Below are 21,869 nucleotides of genomic sequence, written 5' to 3'. Positions count from 1 at the left end.
AAGTCAACACGCGCCGTGGAAAGTTCATTTGAGCATGGTGGCTATGATGTTGGTTTACGGGGAGGAGGACGAACCGAGACTAGATTCACCATCTTCTCCTCTCGATCGCTGCCCTCAAGCTCAAGGGTTCCCCTGGTCGTCGTCTCCGTCCCCGAGCTCAGACTCAGACAGTCAGACAGATGGAGGAGGAGCGCCCGCCCGCCGCGGGGTCCGGTGGCTTCGTGGTGTGGCTGCACGGGCTGGGCGACTGCGGCCGCGCCAACGAGGTCATCGCCAACCACTTCTCCGCGGCCGCCTTCAGCGATGCCCGCTGGGCCTTCCCCACCGCGCCCACCGCCCCCGTCACATGCAACCGTCGGTGCCCTCGCCATCACGACGCCTCCGGCTTCGGTTCGGGCCACTGTTTGCTCCTCGTTGCTTGCTGCTGACCGCGATTCCGTGTGCTAAATTGGCAGGTGGCATGCGCATGCCTTCGTGGTTCGACATCCACGACACGCCCATTACTTCAGTAAGCCAAAATCGATCTTGTTAGTTTTTACTCGATCCAATGCTCATGGTGATCTAATACTGCAATGCGCACACACGCATGCGTGAAGAAATCTGTCAGGGATGAGGAGGATGTGCTGAGAGCTGTCCAGATCGTGCACACTATGATCGACAGGGAAATCGCGGCCGGGACAGACCCGGGAGACGTGTTCGTGTTTGGGCTCAGCCAAGGAGGTAGTAGAAAATGCCTGTATTTCCTTTCATTCTACGTAGCATTTTTCCATGTGATTGAACACTGAAGCAGACCGTGCTAAGCTACACGGATTCATCATGCTGCAATGCAAATTCAGGTGCCCTGAGCATAGCAAGCGTGCTGCTCTACCCAAAGGCTCTGGGAGGCTGCGCAGTCTTCAGTGGCTTCCTCCCCTTCGACTCATCTTCCTCCTCCTCCTTTGCTGCCAGGGTGACAGACGAAGCAAAGAAGGTACTTCTACCACTGTGTTGTATGATCAATTGATCACTGCTGCAAATGTGCCCCTCATCTAGTACGGAGTATTTGCGTATGATCCAGTGACATCGTGTATGAAGTGCAGACGCCTGTTTTGTGGATACACGGGGGAGCCGACTCTCTGATCCCGGTCCAGGAAGGGCGAGATGGGGTGAAGTTCCTGCGAGGACTCGGCATGAGCTGCGAGTTCAAGGTACAAGCTAGGTTCTGGCTCATGTCTTCTCCAATTAAGCAGAATCTGTTTGACCTTGTTGCGAATTCGGACGCAGGAATACGACAGGCTCGGGCACACACTGGCGCCGTACGAGCTGGAGCACTGCGAGCGGTGGGCGTCGGAGATCGCTCTGGGCGAGGGCAAGCATGAGCACGGACGACAAGGCCCGGGGGAGAAGAAGGGTGGCCGTCAGGGGACGGGGACGGGGAGCAAGAGCAAGTTGTTCTGCGGGGTTTTCAACCTCTTCTCCAAATAGCTGCCGCTGCTGCTTTGTTTGTTCTTGTTCCTACTGCTGTGATAAACCTTGTTGTGATTTCTTTACTTGCCTTTTGGTAATAAAAAAGTGTTCCCCATTGTGAGAAAACAAAGTTCTGCTGTTTCAGTTGTGTCATATGATGTGCTTCAACCTGCTGCCTGCAGGCAGCAGGCCCTCCCTTCAGGCTTGAGCTAATGACTGTTTGCTCTTCTGAGATCGATGGATTGTCCATTGTTTTGTCCGGACCGGAGCATCCGGGTTGCCGAGCTCAGCCAGACGGGGACGGGCTGCACCTGCACTCGTCGGATAGACGAGCGGGCGGGCCGCCATCTGATCTCAGCGCGAGCGGGCCATCACGATCAAGCCCATCACCATCAATCACCAAGCGCACACGCGACGCGCGCGGCCGTAATGGCGCCATCGTCATCGCGCAGGCGGCACTTTCCACGCCACACGCCACCAAGGGGAAGAGACGATCCGCTGATCGCCGGACGATCCTGATCTGTTCTCCAACAAAGCGGGCTGATTCCCGGCGGCACTCCCAACTCCCTTCCCCCGAATCCCCGACTGACTCGCTGGCACCAACGAGCCAGTAAAGTAAACGCCTCGATGGCGGCGGCAGCGGAGCGCCCCTCGGCCGGCGGCTTCGTGCTGTGGCTGCATGGCTCAGGCGGGTCGGGCGACGAGAGCCGCGCGCAGGTCGCGCCCTACTTCTCCGCCCCGGGCATCGCCTCCTCCGTCCGGCTGTCCTTCCCCACCGCGCCCACGGCTTCCATCCCCTGCTATGGTGAGCGCCGCAGCACCTGCCTACCATCCATCGATCCAGCCAGCCCTATGATGTTTACTTCTTTTCCTCGTGATGAATTGATGATCCATGGGCCTCGCCGCACCACATGTTCTTTCTCTCTCTTGACGCCGTGCTTCAAGGATGCAATCTGCTCTGTTGCTTCGCGCTATGGCTGCTATGCAAGGCTCGTAAGTGGAGGAAAAGGAAATCCGCGCGCTCTCCTTTCTCTGACTCCGTTGCTCAATTCGCGATGGTGTTGCAGGTGATGCGGTGATCACGGCTTGGTTCGGCATCTCGGAGGTTCCTATTACCGCGGTATTGTATTCACCAATTCTACTCATTCTACAAGCATTTATTTTTATGTACTGTTGTTAATCATGCTTTCACTCGAATGTATTTTTTGTCAGTTCACAATACCCTGTACTACACTAATGAAAACTGTACTGCTCTTCTTTGATTAAACAGCAGAAACAACAGAGTAACATAAGCACAAACTGGCATTCCCTTTTTCATAGAAGTTCTTATTTTCATGTGTAAGTTTTGTACCATTGTGGCATTGTCGCGTGTTGTAAATCAAGCTTTTCTAAACTCAATCCTATGGCTTACTCTGAGAACTTTCATGACTCTGAATGGCTGATCAGCGGGGTCACCCGATAGTTCCAGTGTCCTGGATATACTGAATGCGGTGGATTGCCGTTAAACTGTCGTTATATAGACTACACTTTCATATAGAGGAAAAAGAAGAACAATTTCCATCTACATTCTGTACAGCTAATTGTTTCTTTTGACACTACTAACACATGGGCTTTGAATGATTTATTCCACTATTCCGATCTTTTTCCTTGTAGAAAACTGTTAGAGATGAGAAAGAAGTCCTTAAAGCTGTTGAGTATGTGCATGAATTGCTAGACAAAGAAGTAGCTGCGGGAACGAGTCCGTCAGACATTTTCGTTTGTGGGATGAGCCAAGGAGGTAAGTCACTGAGCTTAATCTGCACTAGTATTCAAGGTCATAAGATAGAATCAATACATATTATTATTTCTTTCATTTTCACAGGCGCTCTAGCCATAGCGAGTGTTCTACTCTACCCAAAAGCTTTAGGTGGTTGTGCTGTCTTCAGTGGTTCAGTTCCACTGAATAAATCATTCGCTGAAAAGGTGTCATCTGAAGCTAGAAAGGTAATAACCCGCAGCCATGCTTATGTTCAGAACTGCATCTTCTTGACTCTTAAACCTAAATATGAACTCTTATTTCAGACGCCGGTATTATGGTTTCATGGAATGGCAGATGGGTTGGTCCTATTTGAAGCAGGACATGCTGGGTGTGCATTTTTAGAGGAGCTTGGCATGTCCTGTGAATTCAAGGTAATGGAGGACAGTATATATAAAGCTGTAGTCAATGCTCGCTTTAAACATTTCTCCTCCCTACAAGTGGTTCTGCAAAGTGCAAACATTTGTGCTCGTTTTCAAACATACCTGACTGTAGCTATTTGTCTGTTTTCCCAATCATCTAATCAGGCTTATCCTACCCTTGGACATTCAATGGTTGATGAAGAGCTCCAGTACTTTCAGCAATGGATCCTGAATCGTCTAGGGATGACTGTCTCTGGAGCAACTGAAACCGCAAGGCCATCATCGTCGTCTAACCACAAGGATCCCCAATAGCTGTGTTGTTTGTGATTGCATAGTTTCTAGTACAATTCATGGCTGCTATTTTTTATTATGTGGCACATCAGTTCTCGTTCTGATGAACTCAAATCTCGCTCTTAATCTCCTGCATATTTTTGAAAGAAAAACGGCATCAGATCAAATTTGAGTTTGTGCACCACGTGAACGTCTTTTATAGGAGGATGCCAAAGGAAGGAATTGAATGCAATCCAGAGTTGTAACGTGAATACGTGATCCGAGATAGGTTTATGATAATAGCAGTAGTTGACTTCCATCGTGATTTGTGTCTTTGAATTTGATTGCTTGTACGTTGTTCCTTCTGAAAATAAAAATATTCTTAAATTAACACTTATTTTTCGGAAATCACAAATTGAAGACCTTTTTTTAGTCTTTTTTAAAATACATGCCGTATTACAAGGTGCTACAAATTTAGGGGAATATGCTTGAGGACCAAACCATACGCCATCCCATGAAACTATGACAAGTTTAAGGAGCACTCCAAATTTGCCCTCTTTAGAATTTGGTACAACTAACTTCTACTGCAACTACCTTTTTTTCAAAAAAAAAAAATCCCAACTACAGACTACTATTGCTTCAAGTTCTCAGCGACGCATTTCGGGCCGGCTCAGCCCATGACCCATGAGTAGCCTGGTCCGCTTCCTCTTCACCCTCGCCGCGGCCATCGCCGCAGCCTCGCTCCTCGTCGCCTCCCTCCGCCGCCGCGCGCCGCCTCCCGGGCTTCCCGCCAAGCTCGTCCCCTCCTCCCACATGGCGGGACGCAACCGGAGCTTCGTGCTGTGGCTGCACGGCCTTGGCGACTCCGGCCCGGCCAACGAGCCCATCCGCAACCTCTTCTCTGCCCCGGAGTTCCGCCTCGCCAAGTGGTCGTTCCCCTCCGCGCCCCGCGCCCCCGTCTCTTGCAACAGTAAGCTTTACCGATTTGTCCACCCCCTCCTCTTCTTTTTCCCCTTCTTTTACTCCTGTATGTCAAATTGCTTCAAGTCAACGTCATCTGATACCGGGAGAATTATTTTTCCTGGCAGATGGTTTTGTCATGCCGTCGTGGTTCGATATCCATGAGCTTCCCATGAACGCTGTGAGTTCACTCCCTACCATCAGTAATCAGATAGCCCACTGTGGTAATGGAATTTTGATCTAGCTGCAATTTCGAACGAGTAGGGCTCTCCGCAGGATGAGGCTGGGGTTCTCAAGGCTGTGGAAAAGGTGCACGCCATGATAGACAGGGAAGTAGCAGATGGCATCCACCCTGAGAACATATTTGTTTGTGGATTTAGTCAAGGAGGTAAGATGAGCATTGATACATCAAATTGGTAGTTTTATTTAGAGGATAAATCTTTGGAAGTGTTGTAAATTAAGTGGTAGAATGTTGCTCTGCAGGTGCTCTGACATTAGCTAGCGTTTTGCTTTATCCGAAGAAGTTAGGTGGAGGAGCAGTGTTCAGTGGGTGGGTGCCTTTCGGTTCATCAGTCACTGAGAAGATTTCACCTGAAGCGAGGAAGGTAATCAGTACTTTCATCTCTTTGATCTTGTTTTTTTAGTTTAACGTGCAATCATAGGGTGCAAGAAGCTTAGATATACAAATATAGGTTGGTAAATTTGCTGAATGACAAAACTGGTGATGCTTGATTGTTGGTACCTTACCGTTACTTTTTTTTTGAACTAAATATGCACTTATGGAACACGTCTGGAAGCCTGAAATCTCTACCTATACCGGTGTGCCCCCCTGCTTGTGCGTGGAATAATGTTGTATTTAAAGATTCTTTCCAGTTTTAGTTCAATTGCAGAAGCACATTGCATGTAATTGTAGCACTGGTTACTCGTCAGTGTTGTATAGTTTTAGTTCAATATATGTAATATGGACAAACCTTACATATCAAGTTTGATGCAAGTTGGCTCAAGTTGAAGGAAAGGAATATATGCTAGGGATTAAGATAGGGGAAAAGGTTATTATAATGGCAAATATAATAAATCGAACATTGGATGAGGAGAACAAGATCTTTCTGAACAAGAGGATTTCAGAGGAATATATGCTTATTTAGTTCCAGAATAGCTAATTAATTGATCACTTGCTAAAGGTGGTTCTGAAGACATCTATGCTTATTTGGTCTTTGCTATTCTTATGGCGCCTGCAATCCTTATAAATATTCAGTAGGGCCTTCCCCTTCTGTTCCCCTGAAAGAAGGATCAGACATTACACGATGGAAACTATATTACACATCTAAGGATCTCGTCAGGAATTTTACTCTTGAGATGTTTCTTCACAACTATCATAAACACGTAAATGATATGTTGTATTGTATCAATTATTGCATCAAGAAAGACCAATACCCATTGGGATAATATTAGATACCATTGACTTTTTTATAATGAAATTTTTGGATGAAATCAGGAAGATTGCAGAGACTTGTTTGACTTGCAAAAACTAGCAAATAGATTTTAGCCATTGACAGATGCACTTACCCTGCATTCAGTCAACTTTAGAAATTTAGATGAGCTGTTTGCTGTAGGAATCTAAGTTTAAAAACAAATTTGAATTTTTAATATGATCATTAGTTTATTTGACTATTCTTCTCGTTCCTTCAAAATTTCAGACCCCATTTCTTTGGTCACATGGAATGGCTGACAAAGTAGTATTGTTTGAGGCTGGTCAAGCTGGTCCACCATTTTTGCAAAGTGCGGGTGCTAACTGTGAATTCAAGGTAGATTTCTATAATGCCCCCTTTTCTCTCACTCCAAAGGACCTTCAAAGTCTATTTGAGCTCTGAATTTTCAGTACCCAAGATCTGAAGTTATCGTGTGCATTTTTACAGGCATATCCAGATCTGGGTCATTCCCTTTCCAAAGAAGAGCTACTTTATCTTGAATCATGGATCAAGAGTCGTCTAAATGCCTCTCAAGAGAAGGACGGTTAACCGATGCCATCATGCTTAAGTTGTATTTAGTCTTTATTATATGAGACAGATCAATTTGGCAACGGATAGATGGACTGATGGGACTTGGGAGTACTCAGCTACTGGTGCTGGAATTTGTTGTGTTTGCACGTTGTGGTGTACGTACTTGAGTAAAATAGTAAAATAAATACTCCATGTTCCTAATTTACTGTATCTATGCATACCATCAATCAGTGTCTCCCATTTTTGGCCCACTTCCATTCATTTCCGATCGATCATCGTTATCGGGTGCTCCACGCTTTGAGAAAGGGCACATGGAACTAGCTAGGTACCGGGATCTTTTGCTGGCCATGAATGGCACTTGTGATATCCCTGCCCCTGGTATCTCACAGACAAGGGCTGCAGCTCTAGCTTGTCTGCATGAACTGGTATACTATTCTCATTTGGTTATATTATCTGGATCTTTTGGCATTGTGTAATAGAGCTGGTCCATCTTATTATTAGTTTCTCTCAGTGTCATTGGACCCTGTCAGGTAGAACGTATACGTGAGTTTTCATATTAAACATATTGGAGATACAAAGTTGATACGTAGTACATCGAAAAGTGAGACGTACATTTTTTTTTTTTGAGAGAGAGTAGTCGATAAGCCTGAATCGCCTGGTCAACTAAACTGTCTTTGCCTTTGGATTAGCATGTCCATTTGAAAGATCGAGAAGGAAAGGAACACCAGTTTTACCAGCTACTAACCACAAAAGTCCAGCAGGTGACCATTTCCTCATGCTGACCACTGACCATTTCAAGGCGCTCGACGAGCAGTGATCTATGATTGTAGCACACTTGGACTCCTCTAGGTGCTGAGTGCTGAGTGCTGACATCTGATCCAGACATGGAGGTGTCAGCAGCTGAGATCTTGTGCTTGTTGCCTTCCGGATTTCTCAGGAAAAGCGACCTCCGTTGATCTGTGGTGCTGAGCTGTGTGTGGATGCATCGTCCTTTGGTCTTTTCCCCCTCAACGCGTAGGAATGCAAAGCTCCAAAACACAGTCTCAAAAGGTCAGGAGCATGAACATGTGTCCGGGACTATCTGGCGCGTAGGATCCTTTACTGAAATTTCATAGAAGCCTCTGTTTGGAACTCGGAAACTGACTCTTTCTAATGGAAAAGATTTGTGACTGTTCAAATAGATGGAGATTAGCATTTCCTCAGGTCACAAGTAAGTAGGAGTAAATGCTTTTGATATCACTGATCCCCAAAACATAACTTTATTATTACCTTTGGTTACAAAATATGCTCCTACATAAGCATAGTAATTAGCAGTTTTACGAACGTGCTTCCTCCTATATAAGCATTCAAAAACTATATCTACATACTAGTCCCTCCATCCAAAATTATAAATTATTTCAACTGTCTCGTAGAGTCACTGTTTGCTTGAACTTATCAGCCATTCAGCTATGGTACAGTATTTTTCTCTCATAACAAATCAACGAACAATACTTTTCAGCCTAGCTTTTCAGCGAAGCGAACAAGGCTGACTAAATTTATATAATAAAATAACATTTATGATACTAAATAAGTATAATTAGATTCTTTATTAATTCTATTTTTATAGTATACCTATTTGATGTCACAAATCTCTGTAATTCTGTTTATGATTTTGGTCAAACTTGAGATGCTTTTACTCTACAATAAAGTTTGAATGACTTGTAATTTAGAATGAATGGAGTAGAAGGGATTGGGAGACAGAAGGAACATTATTGTTACCCGTCATTTATTATCAAGCAATCCACCTTTGCTCATGCGGACACATCTTTATTAGGAAATAAAGTCAAGATACATGTACCTTTTATGCTCTCACTTAACCTGTCTTAAAATCTGTATGATACATTTTATTTCAGGACGAAGGGGTTACATTTTAAGGCAAATGTATACGTATGCTTTTAAAGTATCCAAATTTAACACACAGGGGCAAAGAAAATGTTCATATTAACAATAAAAAAAAACTAAGGCAAACATCACAAAACATTAGTGCATACGTTTTGTCATTGCGTCATCCAGCCCCTAACTCCTTGTTACCATGCACAATGGTGAAGCAAAAGAATGCTTTATCAGCCCCTAAACAAAAACGGCTTCCTATTACAGTTCGCGGATGAGTCTGAGCTCCGCCGAATGAGGCTTTAATGGGGCGAACGTGTAGTTAGAGATAAAAGTGAAGGCAGCAATTGGCCCTCGTACACAATTGGTAGATTGCTATTTGCTTTATACAGTACAAGGAAAATCACAAGGAGGATGATTTTAAAACATCATTTTTGTATGGTTGATATCACCAGGAAGACTCCTGAGGCTTCTCTGCAGTTGATTGCAGAGTAATTGCGACCAAGAAGGTATGACTAACTATGAAATAGTAGTGGAATCCAACCTTTTGTTTTTCACAGTATAGAAAGCACGTTTCCAAAGAGACACACATCAGGGAGCTTTATATGTTTTTTTCTTCCACGTAGTTCTCCCTCGCACGATCTCCTCGTACTTGTCACCTGCTTTCAGTTGCAGAAGATGCGTGTACTTCATTGGACTCTGTTGGAGTGCACCTGCCAAGCTGTGGTGGCCACTGATGATTTCCGGCGAAAGTGAAGGTCCAATGACCATACTGACATTTTCTTGTGGTGGAATTGAGTCTTCATCAGGTTGACAAATGGATTGCACAACATCTGAGCTCCCACATTCCTTCCTGTACTCCAGGGTGATGCTGCTAAGCTGGTTCTGCTGCAGGAAGTGATCAGGAAGAGTCTGCGTAGCACAAAAGAGGTATGTAGTTAGAGATATCCTAGTGCTTGTGCTTGTGGTTGAGCCATACTCTCTCTCTCTCTCCCTCACACACACACACACACAAACCCTCTCTCTGTCAATCTTCTCAAACTTCGACCATATTTATAGAAAAATATATTAACGCCTATGACATCAAATTAGTTTTATCAAAAACCACCATAATGATACATGTCTTGGTAGTGTATTATTTGGTATAGATGCTAATATTTTTTCTATAGATTAGAGAAAAATAGCTTAGAACAAAACAAAAACACATTATGTTTTGGAACGACGGAAATAACAGACATACGTAACATGCTACTACATGTGATGCCCGCTTCTTAACAAATTACTTAGAGCATCTCCACAAGATATATTATCTAAACTTCTATACCTAAAAAGTAGCATTTTAGGAGATGAAAGTGATTTAGCAGCCTATCTCATCTCATGTACCTATAATTTTTAAGAGAGATCCTTAAAAACAATCTCCTTCCTCCAAAATAAAGGAGACAAGTTTTAGGTAGTTTGCTACAACAATGCTCTCTTATATTTTAAATTTATTTTAGGTACTCTTCTAAAACAATTTATAGGAGCTGCAATATAAGAAATCTAAATCCCTAATAGAGTTGCTCTTATAGCCTACATAAAAGGAGAACGGCCGTTTCTACTGAGGTAACTATAATATATCTCTTTTTCTCACCAGCACAGCTGTTATACCAGAAGTAATACGTGAAGGCAATGTTCTGGCACAGTAAAAAATTAATCGATTTTCTTTACCTCAAGCATCCACCTCACGTATTTGACATTGTTGACGTGGTGGTTCATATCCAGATCACTTCGCTTGGGCTACAAAAATAATGTTCAGTAACATAAGTACAGCCTCTATATCAATTTATAGATCACTTTAGTTTTATTCTAACTCAAACTTCTCTAATTTTAACCAACTTTATAGAAAGATGTATCAACATTTAAAACATCAGAGTAATGTAGTTAAATTCTCCATAAAATATGTTTTGACAATACATTTATTTAGAACGAACTTGTAAATGTTAACTAAGCAGCCACTGCCGCTATAGATTGTGATTGTTCTGCTCTACTAGCAAATGTGCATGTGTGTTGTAAAGGAACGTACAACTTATTCTGCAGTCACCTAGATGATTTGTGGCTCATATATTTATTTAATGATGATTGTTGGATGCGTCTTGGAACCGAACTCCATACCGTGTCTAGCAAATGAGCCCATACAATTTGTTGCGTGGGTTACATGGATGATTTATGTCTCAGAAGATTTTTATTCAATGACCGCATCATCTGTTCTAATATATCTTGGAATCTGACTCCATACCATCCACTGGACACGTCTTGATGTCGGACTTTGTACCGTCGTTGGACGTGCGTTGCTCTAGCTCGTGTGAGCACATGTGTAAGTCCAAATAACATATGGGACACGGAGGGGCATAAGGATTGTGGGAAGTAAAAGAATGATTAGAAGAGAAGCACGGTTGATATGAATTCTATTGGTTCTACGTGCGAGACAATTATATATGAATAAATAAAACAAAGCCACTTGTATTAAATTATGACTCGTTGGTCCAACTTTGGCCTCGGAAACTAAGATAGTAAGATAGCTAGATCACTAAAAACTTCGTTAAGAGCAAGACAAGTTCCATACCTAGCGAAGTAAGCAAGGTGAGCTAACCTTAAGGTCGGAGTCGACGTACATGGCGGTGCTGTCGAGCTTGACGATCTTCTCCGTGGCTTCATCCTGGATGGCATGGCGGTCGATGAACCACGGCGCGATCTCGCCCCGGACCTCCTCCGGCATCTTGGACAGCCTCCTCGTCACCTTGTTCATCATCACCCACGTACTGCAAGGATCATCGGAGATCAGAAAACCTTTGCCTCAGCACTGGCCGGCGATGCCTCTATGACCCGGGCTTGCCTTGTTGCTCGGACGAAGACGTCGCCGGAGTTGCGGCCACGGATGAGCCAGTCCCGCCGCATGCCGTTCTTCCCCGACGAGCCCACCCAGGTGTCGATGTCCAGCACCTCTCCCCTGGAACAACGAGGCAGGTGGACAAAATTAAAGCCTGTGTCATGAGCAGACGTGGGTGCGCGGACGGCCGGCCGGTCTCTCGCTCGTCTCCGGCGAACAGGATCGGACGACGAGATGCAATGGGTCCGTGAATTTACCAGATCGGGTACTGATCGACTTGGACGTGCATCCTGGAGACGACCCAGATGAGGTTGTTCCTGATCATCCCGTGCGTGGCGCCGAAGCCGTCGCCGAGTAGCCCCGACATCCAGACATGGTTCAGCGCGGTCTCCTGGAGAAGGTTGAGCACGGTCTCCAGGGTGGCCGTCTTGTCGGGGCCGACTTCGTACGACCGGAGTACCAGCGTCTGCTGGTACCGCACGCCGCCCTCCACGATGAGCGCCTGCCGGAACGGGTCCACCGTCTGCTTCTCCGTCGGGATGTTCTGCCGGCTGCGCTCCTCACCGCCGACGTCGCCGTCGCCCCCGGTGGCGGGCAGCAGCGGTAGCACCGGTGCGCTCAGCTCCGCCAGCGACCTGTTGATGGACGTCTCCAGCGCCGCGCCCACCTGCAGCGGCGCGCGGTGCGCCGCGCCGTTCACCCTCACGGCATTGCCGCTGCTCCGGTGCTGCTGCCCGTGCCCGCCGCCGCCGCCTCCCGAGGAGGAGGCCGAGCACCTGATGACGAAGACGCGCGAGCAGGAGACGGTCCACGCCATGCAGCCACGTATCGATAACTTGCAGTTGCACACTCCTTGACGGCCGGCCGACGCCGCACTTCGTTCCTCGCCGTGGATCGGAGTCTACGAGGACGATCGGAGATTAGTGACGGCGAATCCGAGATCGATTATTGTCACCTGCGTCGCCAATGCATGCAATGCAATGGTTGGAACGCCGGGGAGCTGGAACATAAAAGCTTGCGATCGTTGAGCGACACGGCGGCTCGTATAAAAGCTTGCAGCGGCGGACGTGCCAATAGCGGCATTGTTTGGCCGTCGCTCCACACGACAAGGAGGCCGAGAGCAAAGTTCTTGTACTTTGCAGCACGCCACCGAAGTAAACAAGGCAGCAAGGGAATGCCGAGGCTGCTTTTGACGCGCGGGAGTGGCATAAACTAGTCCGGTGGACAAATTGGAGGCGCTCTCAGGCGCAAATGTGGACAAGAATGGTGGGCGCAGGGGCACTTGGTTTTTGTAGTCGTCTGAGCTATGTTTCGTGTGTTGCGGCTGATGCCTATGCTGCAACAGAAATGCTACAATACACATATGTTTTAGCATAAAAAAACACATTGATTTTTTTTATCTCTCTCCGTCTCTCTTTCTCACCTGTGACCACCGGCGTCGGCGCCGGCGACCGGCGAGCTCGCACCGGCGCCCGTGCCCGCGCCGGCCATGACAGTGGCGGTGGCGGCGGCAAATCTGTGATTTGTCCTTCTATAAAAAAAAATTATGATCTGTGATCTGTGGAGGCTAGAAGTAGAAGAATGATGGAGGCTGTTGGATCTTAATCTTACAGTGTAAAAAAAATTTATGTGTCTGCATAAAATACACCGTCGTGTAGAAGAGAGACTCATGCTGCAAACCACGTTGTTCTTGCCGTAGCCAGTACTTGTGGTCTCCAGCAGCCCAGGATACCTGAATGCGCCCGGGCTTACGAGAAAATTCACAGGTGATGATCCTTAAGAACGTCATCAGACTTCCTCAATTTATACAATAATATATTATTTCCACATACCTAAATTGAGTACGAGGTGTCATTTAGATCTTATAACTCACAAAATTTTATTATCAGGTCCCTAAACTCGTGTTTGGGTAACGAGTCCAAACAGGTCTCATTGACCATTCATGTGTGGTTAAATGTTAGACCACCTCTCTGCTTTCTTTCCCATCTCTTTTCTTGCATTGTTCATGGTGCTAACGCACCTCCTTATTTTTCTCATCGTCGTGATCTCCTTCACCTCCACGCTCTTGCTCTAGTATGTGGTAGTGGTAGCTCGCCACAAGGCCAGCCGTGACAAATCAAATCGCTACAACTCACCAACACCCCCACAAAGGGACAGATCCAGCGGTGGGGCGGGCGGAGCTCTAGCCCCCTACGGCCGCCAGACCCATAGAGCCCCCCCCCCCCCCCCCCCCCTAAAATAGTCCCTCTAGGAATTTTTGCCATGGATGCAGCTTAAGAAGAGGCTAAAGTTGTCTGGAGGTTGAAAAAGCCCCCCTAGATATTTTCCTAGATCCGTCCCTGCCCCCACCGTCCTTCCCACGCACTCGGTTAGGTTCCACCCAAAGCCATAATCATGTCCAACCCCCACCGTAGCCCCTCGAAACGCACCCCTTGCCTTGTTGGCCATGGAGCACCATCAGCCATGCGCCAGCTCAAATATGCGTCGCCACCCGTCCTAGCCTCTAGATTTGGTGGGTGAACACACACCTCCTGCCAACATGGGAAGTGGAGAGAGGGTAGTGGAGAAAGCCACTCATGGAGCTCTGTCAGTTCGATATGTTACCACGGTGGAGGAGCGCTTAGCCATGGTTGAGTGGAGCTTGGCCACAATCAAATTGGGGGAGGGGGAGGGTAGAGGGAGAGGGAGAGGGAGAGAGAAAGAGAGAGGGTGAGAGAGAGAGTGTGTGACACAGTGATAGGAGTTATTTTTTGGAGGGTCTAAGAGAAAAAAAAAGGTATTTTCTTAAGTCATGGTTCATAAATGACGTCCATGGTAAGTTCGAGGACCGCACATTATTTTTAGTTGTTGGAGTACTCAATCTATTCGGAAAAAAACAATTCTAGCACAATGCTAATTAAACTTCCTTGAGTTTGATTAACTTTAAACAAAAAAATGAATATCAATAAATATCATTAGATTCATTTATGAATATATTTTCATAATATATCTATTTAGTGTCATAAATGTCAAACTCTTTTCTATAAACTCTTTAATAAAACAAGAATTATTTTTTCTTCTTCGCGTGGAGGCAGTAAGAGCATCTTTAGTATTACTACAACCCCTACTTGCTTTCTGTTGTTATCTTCAACGGTACCAACAAAATAAGAACCTCTACTTTCTTGTGCGTGTATAATGACATGTGGACCTTTGAGTGTGAGAGGGGACTCGACCAACGGTCGGGAAGTTGAGCCGACGGGAAGAGGAGCTCGGTCAAGGGAAGAGAGAGGGAGGGAGGGCGATCTGCAGGGAGGTCAGATCTGTTCATGGCCAGACATAGGGTGATGATGAACAACAGATGGGGGGAGGGCAGGAGAGGGGTGACTTGGGGAGGAAAGTTGGATCCGACCACGGTCCGTCATGCGATGATGGTGAATGGCTTTACAGTCGGCTGCGATGGAGGCCGCCTCAGCCGACGAGGGAGGCATGCACATTCAAGCGCGGGAGGACGACAGTGATGAGCTAGAAAAGGGTCGTAAGTGGCTGAGGAGGGCAGCGGGAGTTTGAATCAAAGGGTGTCCATTCGCGAATTGGATGAGAGGTGGACGAGCACACTGGCTCGGAGGAGCGGATGGAACAGGAGGATGGTAGATGGCAAAGTAAGAAAACCATCAACATGAAATAAAAACCCTCTATCTAATCTGTAGTAAATGGAAGTGGAAGAGAGGATTTGAGAATCTTTATGATCGAAGGGGCCGAATAATCAGGGGGCGTGTTTACACGCGTGCCTGGACACGATCGAGACGCGCACTTAGGGTGTGTTTAGTTCACAAAATGAAAATTTTTGGATGTCACATCGGATGTTTTGGAGATGTCGGAAGGGATTTTTGGATACTAATAAAAAAAACTAATTACATAGCTCGCCTGGAAACTGCGAGACGAATTTATTAAGCCTAATTAATCCATCATTAACGCATGTTAGTTACTGTAGCACTTATGGCTAATCATGGACTAATTAGTCTTAAAACATTCTTCTCGCGATTTCTAACCAAACTGTGTAATTAGTTTTTTCGTCTATATTTAATACTTCGTGCATATGCCGTAAAATTTGATTTTACCATAGAAAATTTTTTAAACTAAACCCGGCCTTACGGAAAACGAAGGGATCACGCAGAGGGCCGTAGAGGAAGGCGACGCATCCCAGCCCAGCCGCAGCCTTTCGAGGATTCCAACGCGAACAGACGCCAAAGTCCTCGTGTTCGCCGCCCGCAACGCATCGCCTCTGCAGTCTGCACCCTCCTCGCTCACTCGTAGTATTCTTCTTCACCACGTCTACGCCTTTTGTTGCCGTCTCTCCACCCTGTTTTTCTTTTCTTTTTTTTCTTTTACCATTCACGATTTTTCTTTTCTTACCTTTCGCTGCCTCGCGCAGCATGCGACTACTTCTAGGTAGCTATACTACTGAACAAGTGCTAGCAGTGACTGCTGGCTAGTGACCACTGGTGCTACTGTACTCCGTAGGATACTCCATACAATAGTGACGTGAAAAGGGCAGCAAAGGTATTTGATTGATGATATGGCTCTGCGCGGGTACATGGCCCCGGCAATCATCAGCAGTAAGGCCACAGCCGACTCCTACTAGAAAACTAGATGGCGATTAGGGCTATGTTTAGTTGCTCCTGACTTCCAACTTTGGTACTATATAAAAAGAAGATTCATCATCACATTAAATTTATGACAAAAACTAATTGTACAGTTAGATTGTATTTTGCGCGACGAAGATTGGACAGTGCTCTACAGTACTGCACAGCGAATCTGGCGGCACCGGATTCGGCCAAGGCCCTGTTTAGTTCTCCTCCAAAACGTCAAATTTTTCAAGATTCTCCGTCACATCGAATCTTTGGACGCATGCATGAAGCATTAAATATAAATAAAAAATAAAACTAATTATACAGTTTAGACGAAATCCACGAGACGAATCTTTTAAGCCTAGTTAGACTATGATTAGACACTAATTATTAAATAACAACGAAAACGTTACAATAGCGTTTTGCCAAATTTTTTGGCAACCAAACTGCCCCAACTAAACGTGGCCAGTTTCTATTGAGAACTGAGGCTCGGTTTGACGGGGCTTATCGCTGTGGTAGATTTGTAAGACTGATTCGTTGGGAAGTAAAATATTATTCCACCAGTCAGTGTCTGCCACCAAATCGATACTGCGTGGGTGTGCATGCGTCGCCTTCTTTATTGCCTCGTCAGGTCCTCGCCGTCCCCCGTCCTCCTCCTCGCCCCCCTGCCCTGGGCCCTGGCTCCCGGAGTGGAGTAGAGAGAGCAGGGGAGCAACAGCCGTGCTGCCGTAGTACTGACTGCGCTGAGCATTGGATGTGGCCATCAATTCCGTGCTGTGCGTGTCATCACTCGACCTGCTTCTTTGTCCTCGAGCTGCTGCCACGCCAGTGCCTCCGGTGTCACTGCCGTCGATCGATCAAGCTTCGCTTCGCCTTTCCAAGCGCAACAACAAGCGCAGGTCCGCGGTGACCTGGAGCCGAGCCGGACGGGCGCTACAGTGACACCAGCTTTCCTGGGCCAATGGACTGCTCATACTACAGTGCTAGTAGTGTGCTACGCAATTACTACTGCTCGTCTCCTCTTCCGTATTAGACCGTCTCCGCTAACAGCGAACTAAAATACAACGCACATTCGTCTTTGGTAGTGCTACAAATAAATGGTTCAATACATATTTTTGATCTTCTCCAATAACAAGATCCAAAATATAACTCTTTCAGCAAATAGGTCTTCATAAAAGAGGATACTCAGATTTAAGTTACGCCTCTCCTAACACCTAAAATAGATCTTCTATAGATACTCTGTTAAAGACTACATGTATTATATTGAAGACCCATTTTGGATTTAGGTTCCGCAATTATCTCCTGTTGGAGACAGACTTAGGCCCTGTTTGGTTTTCATAAGTCAGGTGACTTATTAAGTCAGGTGACTGAAAACCAGTGACTTATAAGTCATGCCTGTTTGATCGTAGATGACTTATAAGTTCATTAAAGGTATGGGCCCCACGTAAAAAAGGGTGACTTATAAATTTTAAGCAGGGGTAAATTAACTTAAAACTTATAAGCAAGGGTGACTTATAAGTTGATGGTATTTGATAAAATAAATCACTTATTTTACTTTTTAACTTATAAATAGGTGATTTATTTGGAACCAAACATGCCTTTAAGCTATAAGCTAATAGACATCTGGTAGGCAAGCTGCCCGAGTCGTCGTGTTGGAAAAGGGAGCGAGGTACGTTTTGTCGTCTGCGCCCCGCTCTTGTTTCTTTTTGATTGAGCATCTAAGCAGTGATGAGATGAAAATCTTGATCAGTTTTGGACTACCTGCCACAGAGGGTATGGACTATGGACATACTCGTACTTGTCGTCTTTTCCACAATGTCCATATCATCAATTTATTGTTATGTATTTCTCACCCTCTCCAATCTTATCCATATATACACATTGGATAATGATTAGCCTAACAGAAGAGCTTTGCTTTGAGCTAAACTATTACTCTATTAGTTTCTATTACTATTTTGCGCTAGGTGTGCTACTCTACATACATGGTGTGGCTAGATTTATGTAAAATTGACTAAAATTTATTCGAGGTGACTTAGTATGGCAGTAACCTACTTTATGCAAAGTAGTGTGGCTAGATTTACATGTAGGCACCTCAAAAGCTGGGGCCTAAAAACTTCGTATTCACACATTAGAATTTTAGCAAAATTGATTGGAATTAGTTAGAGATGACTTGTTATAACATGTGACTAATTCGTGCAGATTAGAGTGGCTAGATGTATATGGGCTCATATCAGAATGTTGCACGAACCTAGTATTAGATTCCTAAAAAAAAAAAAAAAGGTTGCAGCAACTTTGCAATGCAACGTGTTTTGGCTATTTGCGAAAAGGAAGCAACTTCGTGGAGTACACGTCCTTGGGGGCCGTGGTGCCTGAAAGCCAAATATACGACGGCTCACGGGGGCTCGCTTTGGCTTTTGCAGGCATGGTAGCGAGCTCCTTTTTTTTCTCGCCTTTGCTCTGCTCCCAACAGGAGTAGGCGAGTAGCGAATGCCAATGGCCGTGGGCAGGCACCACGGCGCGGTGCGGGAGGGAAGCTCCAACGCTTCCTTTCGCGCCTTCCAATGGAGCAGCAGCCGGTTCATTCATCATTGGTCCAAAAGGCAAGGCGCTCCTCCAACGAAAGGCGGCACCGCTGTTTCAAAAGCCAAAGCGGCTTAGGCGGGTTTAGTTCAAAAAGTTTTTTCAAAAACTACTGTAGTAGCAATCGAATCTTACGTGTAGCATTAAATATAAATAAAAAAAAATTAATTGTACAGTTTAGTTGAAAATTACAAGACAAACATTTTAAGTCTAATTAGTCTATGATTGAATACTAATTATCAAATAAAAACGAAAGTGCTACGGTAGTCTAATTCCCCCAATTTCACCCAACTATACACAGGCCCTGTTTGGATACTCTAGCACAGCTAGAGGTTAGAGTTAGTTTCTAGCTCAGGACTAGTCCTGAGCTAACTCTAGCCTAAGAGATGTTTGGATACAAGGGTTAAAATGATAATAAATGTGATTTCTAAATCATTGGTGCGGGTGAAAGTAGAGAGAAAACAGTGGACCCCACCTCAAATAGTTCCAACTAGCCCAAATAATTACCTCTTTGGAGGGATAGTTTTTTAGGATAAGCTAATTATAAATAACCCACTCTAGCTCTTCTGTTTAGCTACTTTATGGTCAGACTTTATAGTTAGTTCAGCTCCAACTGGCCCTCGCTGAAAACTACCACGGGGGGATGTCAAAAAAGAGAGAGAAGAAACCAAGAAAAACACCACTCCTTCTGGTGCCAAGAAACCAGCATGAGACGTGCTGTTCCGTTTCAGCCTTTCGACACGAAGAAAAACAAGTGTTGATGGAAATGGCTCTTGCATCAGCTTCACCTCCTCCATAGCCATGGGTTACTATTTAACAATTGAATTGAATTGAATAAATATGAGCAGCATCACGATTTTATTTGATTATATTTATATACTATGTATAACTTGAAGTCCGTTGGTGGGGGAGGACTGGGGGAGAGCAGAGATGCACGACACAGCACAACACAATATGTTCGAGGTGACGAAATAAAAGCAGCATGATCTGCATTATTCAGGGGGATGAGATGGAACCCCACTAATGCATGCAGGCAACACGCTTGCTTAACAACGAGTTTGTGTGGAATGAATGAAAGAAAAGAAAAAAAGAAAAAAAAAACAGTGCCTTTGCAGCGATGCTGTGCTACCCTTTCCTTGGCACAGGCAGCAGAGGCTGGGGAGAAGTGGACAACGAGGCAGGCATAACTTGATGCCACCCCCAACCAATTGCAGAACATCCATTGCCAAGCTTTATGCAAAAAAAAAAAAAAAAGAGTTTCGCTAAACAAACATCCTCCTCAATCCTCATGGCAGGAAGAATCAAATACTGACGATATTCAGCGCACATGAATCACGAGTACTACAGTACACAACAGCAACAGTCGACACCATGCAGAAAAGGGAAACGGAGTTCTCTTGCAAGTTCATTGTTGAACTGAACGAACCGAACCAAAGGAGCAAAAATATGGTACAGAGGAGGATGGAGGGGGGAGAAGAGAAGTGAATTTCAGAAATTGGATGGGATAATGCCAATCTTTAGCCCCCCACCCTCCAATCCTCACATGCTCATCAGAGTGCAAGAAATTCATCATTAAACAAAAGCAAGAAGATGAAAAGCGTGGAGCAGAGGCGCCCCCTGATCAAAACAGCTACTACTGGTACTGACCTTGACGAGACCTCCACCTCCTTGTTGGTGGTCTCCTCCTTCCTCCCTTCACCTAATCTACAAGAACCGGCGAGCAGCGGCGGCGGAGGTGGGCCAGCCCGATCAGTTCCAGGCGCCCCACACCTTCTCCCCGATGAAGCTCACCAGCCTCCCCACCGTGCTCTTCTCGGCGCCGCCACCGAGACCGTCGGTGATGCTGCAGTCGCCCTCGCTGGCCACCGAGGCGTCGTCCCCGTCCCCGTAGCCGTCGCCGTCCATGCTGCTGCCCCCCTCTTCCTCCTCCTCCTCGTCGCCGTCGCACTCGTACTCGCCGTGGTGGTCCATGCCCACGCCCATCCCCGCGCCACCGTCGCAGCCCGGGAGGTGATCCACGGCAGGGCCCGTCTCCGCGGGGTCGTCGTCGCCGCCGCGGCGGCAACCGCGGCGCCGGCGCCGGGGAGGGCGGCGCGGGGGCCCACCACCTAGCCCGCCTCCGCCCTCCTCGACGGCGTCGATGATGCGGTGGATGAGGTGGCGGTTGGGCGACGCGTCCCAGCGCGCCCAGAAGCTCTTGTAGCAGCCGAAGCAGGCGCAGCCCATCTCCGGCGGGTGGGGCCCGCGGCGGCGGCGCGGGCGGCCGCCCGCCGCCGCGCCGCCGCAGGACAGGAGGTAGGCCAGCACCTCCTGCTCCTCGGCCGTCAGCGCGGACGCCAGGGCCAGCACGGCGGCCGGCAGCGCCACGGCCGCCGCAGCTGCCGCGGCGTCCGCCGGCGCCGGGTGCACCCGCCGACCCTTGCCGCCCTGGTACAGCTTCTTCATCGACCCTGGCTCAGTGGCTCACTCTCCCGCTCGCTCGCTCGCTGTCGCTGGCTTCCCCGCCCGCAGACTGGGGTTAGGTTCCCACCAACTGCTCGACGAAAAGCCAAGGGGAGGCGACGGGAGGGAGTAGGTGGGTTGGTGGCGGAGGCTCTCGTCGGCTAGGACGTAGCTGTTTGGAGTAGCTGCGGGATGGCTGCCGCGCAGCTCGTGCTGCTACTGCTTCCCTTCTGTCCCGAGCCCGATGGTTTTTGCTCGCGTCGGCTCTTGCCCTTTTGGGGACGAACAAGGAACGAGGAGAAGCCAAGAAGAGGACGGGGGAGGATTGTGGAGGTTGGTTTGGTGGGTGGGAACTGCGAGCTGCTTGCTGCCTGGGAGAGGAATGGGCGGATGGGGGTGGGGACTGGGGAGGAGGACGAGACGAGGGGAATCTGACGGGACGGAGAGAGGCCCGGGCTTGGCTTTGGCCTGGGCGCCTGGCCTTGGATTTGTGTGGTGGCGACGGCGTCGGCGACGGGAGTCTTTGGTATGACCACGTAAACGTAGACGGTCCTGGTCTGAGGTCCGGACGCGACAGACAGCGGCGGCATTCGGCATACTACGGCTCAACGGCTGTGCCTGTTGTAGCGTGTGCACGACCACCGTGGGCTACACATGTTCAGACCTACGGTA

General features: G+C 47.0%; 5 protein-coding genes across 8 annotated transcripts; 3 read left to right on the top strand and 2 right to left on the bottom strand.

Annotated features, from left to right (window-relative positions):
- Window positions 1–179: 179 nt before the first annotated feature.
- Window positions 180–1,119, top strand: LOC136492489 (probable inactive carboxylesterase Os04g0669700). Its single transcript, XM_066488489.1, has 5 exons — window positions 180–402; window positions 456–508; window positions 597–720; window positions 837–970; window positions 1,075–1,119. Exons 1-5 carry the CDS (start codon window positions 180–182, stop codon window positions 1,117–1,119), a joined length of 579 nt encoding a protein of 192 aa, XP_066344586.1.
- Window positions 1,120–1,609: 490 nt separating this feature from the next.
- On the top strand, window positions 1,610–4,160 carry LOC136492693 (probable carboxylesterase Os04g0669600). Of its 2 annotated transcripts, XM_066488688.1 has the most exons (7): window positions 1,610–2,251; window positions 2,392–2,439; window positions 2,514–2,566; window positions 3,100–3,223; window positions 3,308–3,429; window positions 3,508–3,615; window positions 3,769–4,160. In XM_066488688.1, exons 1-7 carry the CDS (start codon window positions 2,074–2,076, stop codon window positions 3,913–3,915), a joined length of 780 nt encoding a protein of 259 aa, XP_066344785.1. In that variant the 5' UTR covers window positions 1,610–2,073; the 3' UTR covers window positions 3,916–4,160. The 2 variants fall into 2 exon arrangements, with proteins under 2 accessions (XP_066344785.1, XP_066344786.1); XM_066488689.1 differs by lacking the exon at window positions 2,392–2,439 and having other exon boundaries at window positions 1,625–2,251; window positions 3,769–4,157.
- A 330-nt stretch (window positions 4,161–4,490) lies between these two features.
- LOC136492692 (probable carboxylesterase Os04g0669500) lies at window positions 4,491–7,056 on the top strand. Its single transcript, XM_066488687.1, has 6 exons — window positions 4,491–4,843; window positions 4,962–5,014; window positions 5,098–5,221; window positions 5,317–5,438; window positions 6,531–6,638; window positions 6,750–7,056. Exons 1-6 carry the CDS (start codon window positions 4,558–4,560, stop codon window positions 6,849–6,851), a joined length of 795 nt encoding a protein of 264 aa, XP_066344784.1. The 5' UTR covers window positions 4,491–4,557; the 3' UTR covers window positions 6,852–7,056.
- Window positions 7,057–8,683: 1,627 nt separating this feature from the next.
- Window positions 8,684–12,627, bottom strand: LOC136494538 (palmitoyl-acyl carrier protein thioesterase, chloroplastic-like). 2 transcript variants are annotated; one of them, XM_066490687.1, is made up of 6 exons: window positions 11,826–12,627; window positions 11,575–11,688; window positions 11,332–11,500; window positions 10,410–10,478; window positions 9,247–9,614; window positions 8,684–8,702 (listed from the first exon to the last, which is right to left on the bottom strand). In XM_066490687.1, the coding sequence occupies exons 1-5, from the start codon at window positions 12,383–12,385 to the stop codon at window positions 9,294–9,296; spliced, it is 1,233 nt and encodes a 410-aa protein (XP_066346784.1). In that variant the 5' UTR covers window positions 12,386–12,627; the 3' UTR covers window positions 8,684–8,702; window positions 9,247–9,293. The 2 variants fall into 2 exon arrangements, with proteins under 2 accessions (XP_066346784.1, XP_066346783.1); XM_066490686.1 differs by lacking the exon at window positions 8,684–8,702 and having other exon boundaries at window positions 8,753–9,614.
- Window positions 12,628–18,354: 5,727 nt separating this feature from the next.
- Window positions 18,355–21,626, bottom strand: LOC136494020 (uncharacterized). 2 transcript variants are annotated; one of them, XM_066490160.1, is made up of 2 exons: window positions 20,403–21,626; window positions 18,355–18,807 (listed from the first exon to the last, which is right to left on the bottom strand). In XM_066490160.1, the coding sequence occupies exon 1, from the start codon at window positions 21,198–21,200 to the stop codon at window positions 20,505–20,507; it is 696 nt and encodes a 231-aa protein (XP_066346257.1). In that variant the 5' UTR covers window positions 21,201–21,626; the 3' UTR covers window positions 18,355–18,807; window positions 20,403–20,504. The 2 variants fall into 2 exon arrangements, with proteins under 2 accessions (XP_066346257.1, XP_066346258.1); XM_066490161.1 differs by lacking the exon at window positions 18,355–18,807 and adding an exon at window positions 19,372–19,564.
- Window positions 21,627–21,869: the final 243 nt, after the last annotated feature.

This window comes from Miscanthus floridulus, chromosome 11 (assembly GCF_019320115.1).
Source record: "Miscanthus floridulus cultivar M001 chromosome 11, ASM1932011v1, whole genome shotgun sequence".
In the NCBI taxonomy this organism is placed as follows: Eukaryota; Viridiplantae; Streptophyta; class Magnoliopsida; order Poales; family Poaceae; genus Miscanthus; species Miscanthus floridulus.
This window is presented reverse-complemented; position numbering and strand designations above follow the sequence as displayed.

Excerpts from the sequence above, each read along its gene's own strand:
- LOC136492489 (XM_066488489.1), top strand. The coding sequence starts at position 180 with ATGGAGGAGGAGCGCCCGCCCGCCGCGGGGTCCGGTGGCTTCGTGGTG. Across the intron at positions 721-836 it reads GTTTGGGCTCAGCCAAGGAG|GTGCCCTGAGCATAGCAAGC; the intron begins GTAGTAGAAAAT and ends ATGCAAATTCAG. Across the intron at positions 971-1,074 it reads TGACAGACGAAGCAAAGAAG|TGCAGACGCCTGTTTTGTGG; the intron begins GTACTTCTACCA and ends TCGTGTATGAAG.
- LOC136492692 (XM_066488687.1), top strand. The coding sequence starts at position 4,558 with ATGAGTAGCCTGGTCCGCTTCCTCTTCACCCTCGCCGCGGCCATCGCC. Across the intron at positions 5,015-5,097 it reads ATGAGCTTCCCATGAACGCT|GGCTCTCCGCAGGATGAGGC; the intron begins GTGAGTTCACTC and ends TCGAACGAGTAG. Across the intron at positions 6,639-6,749 it reads GTGCTAACTGTGAATTCAAG|GCATATCCAGATCTGGGTCA; the intron begins GTAGATTTCTAT and ends GCATTTTTACAG.
- LOC136492693 (XM_066488688.1), top strand. The coding sequence starts at position 2,074 with ATGGCGGCGGCAGCGGAGCGCCCCTCGGCCGGCGGCTTCGTGCTGTGG. Across the intron at positions 2,567-3,099 it reads CGGAGGTTCCTATTACCGCG|AAAACTGTTAGAGATGAGAA; the intron begins GTATTGTATTCA and ends TTTTCCTTGTAG. Across the intron at positions 3,430-3,507 it reads TGTCATCTGAAGCTAGAAAG|ACGCCGGTATTATGGTTTCA; the intron begins GTAATAACCCGC and ends CTCTTATTTCAG.
- LOC136494538 (XM_066490687.1), bottom strand. The coding sequence starts at position 12,385 with ATGGCGTGGACCGTCTCCTGCTCGCGCGTCTTCGTCATCAGGTGCTCG. Across the intron at positions 10,479-11,331 it reads ACGTCGACTCCGACCTTAAG|CCCAAGCGAAGTGATCTGGA; the intron begins GTTAGCTCACCT and ends TTATTTTTGTAG. Across the intron at positions 9,615-10,409 it reads ACGTGAGGTGGATGCTTGAG|ACTCTTCCTGATCACTTCCT; the intron begins GTAAAGAAAATC and ends TGTGCTACGCAG.
- LOC136494020 (XM_066490160.1), bottom strand. The coding sequence starts at position 21,200 with ATGAAGAAGCTGTACCAGGGCGGCAAGGGTCGGCGGGTGCACCCGGCG.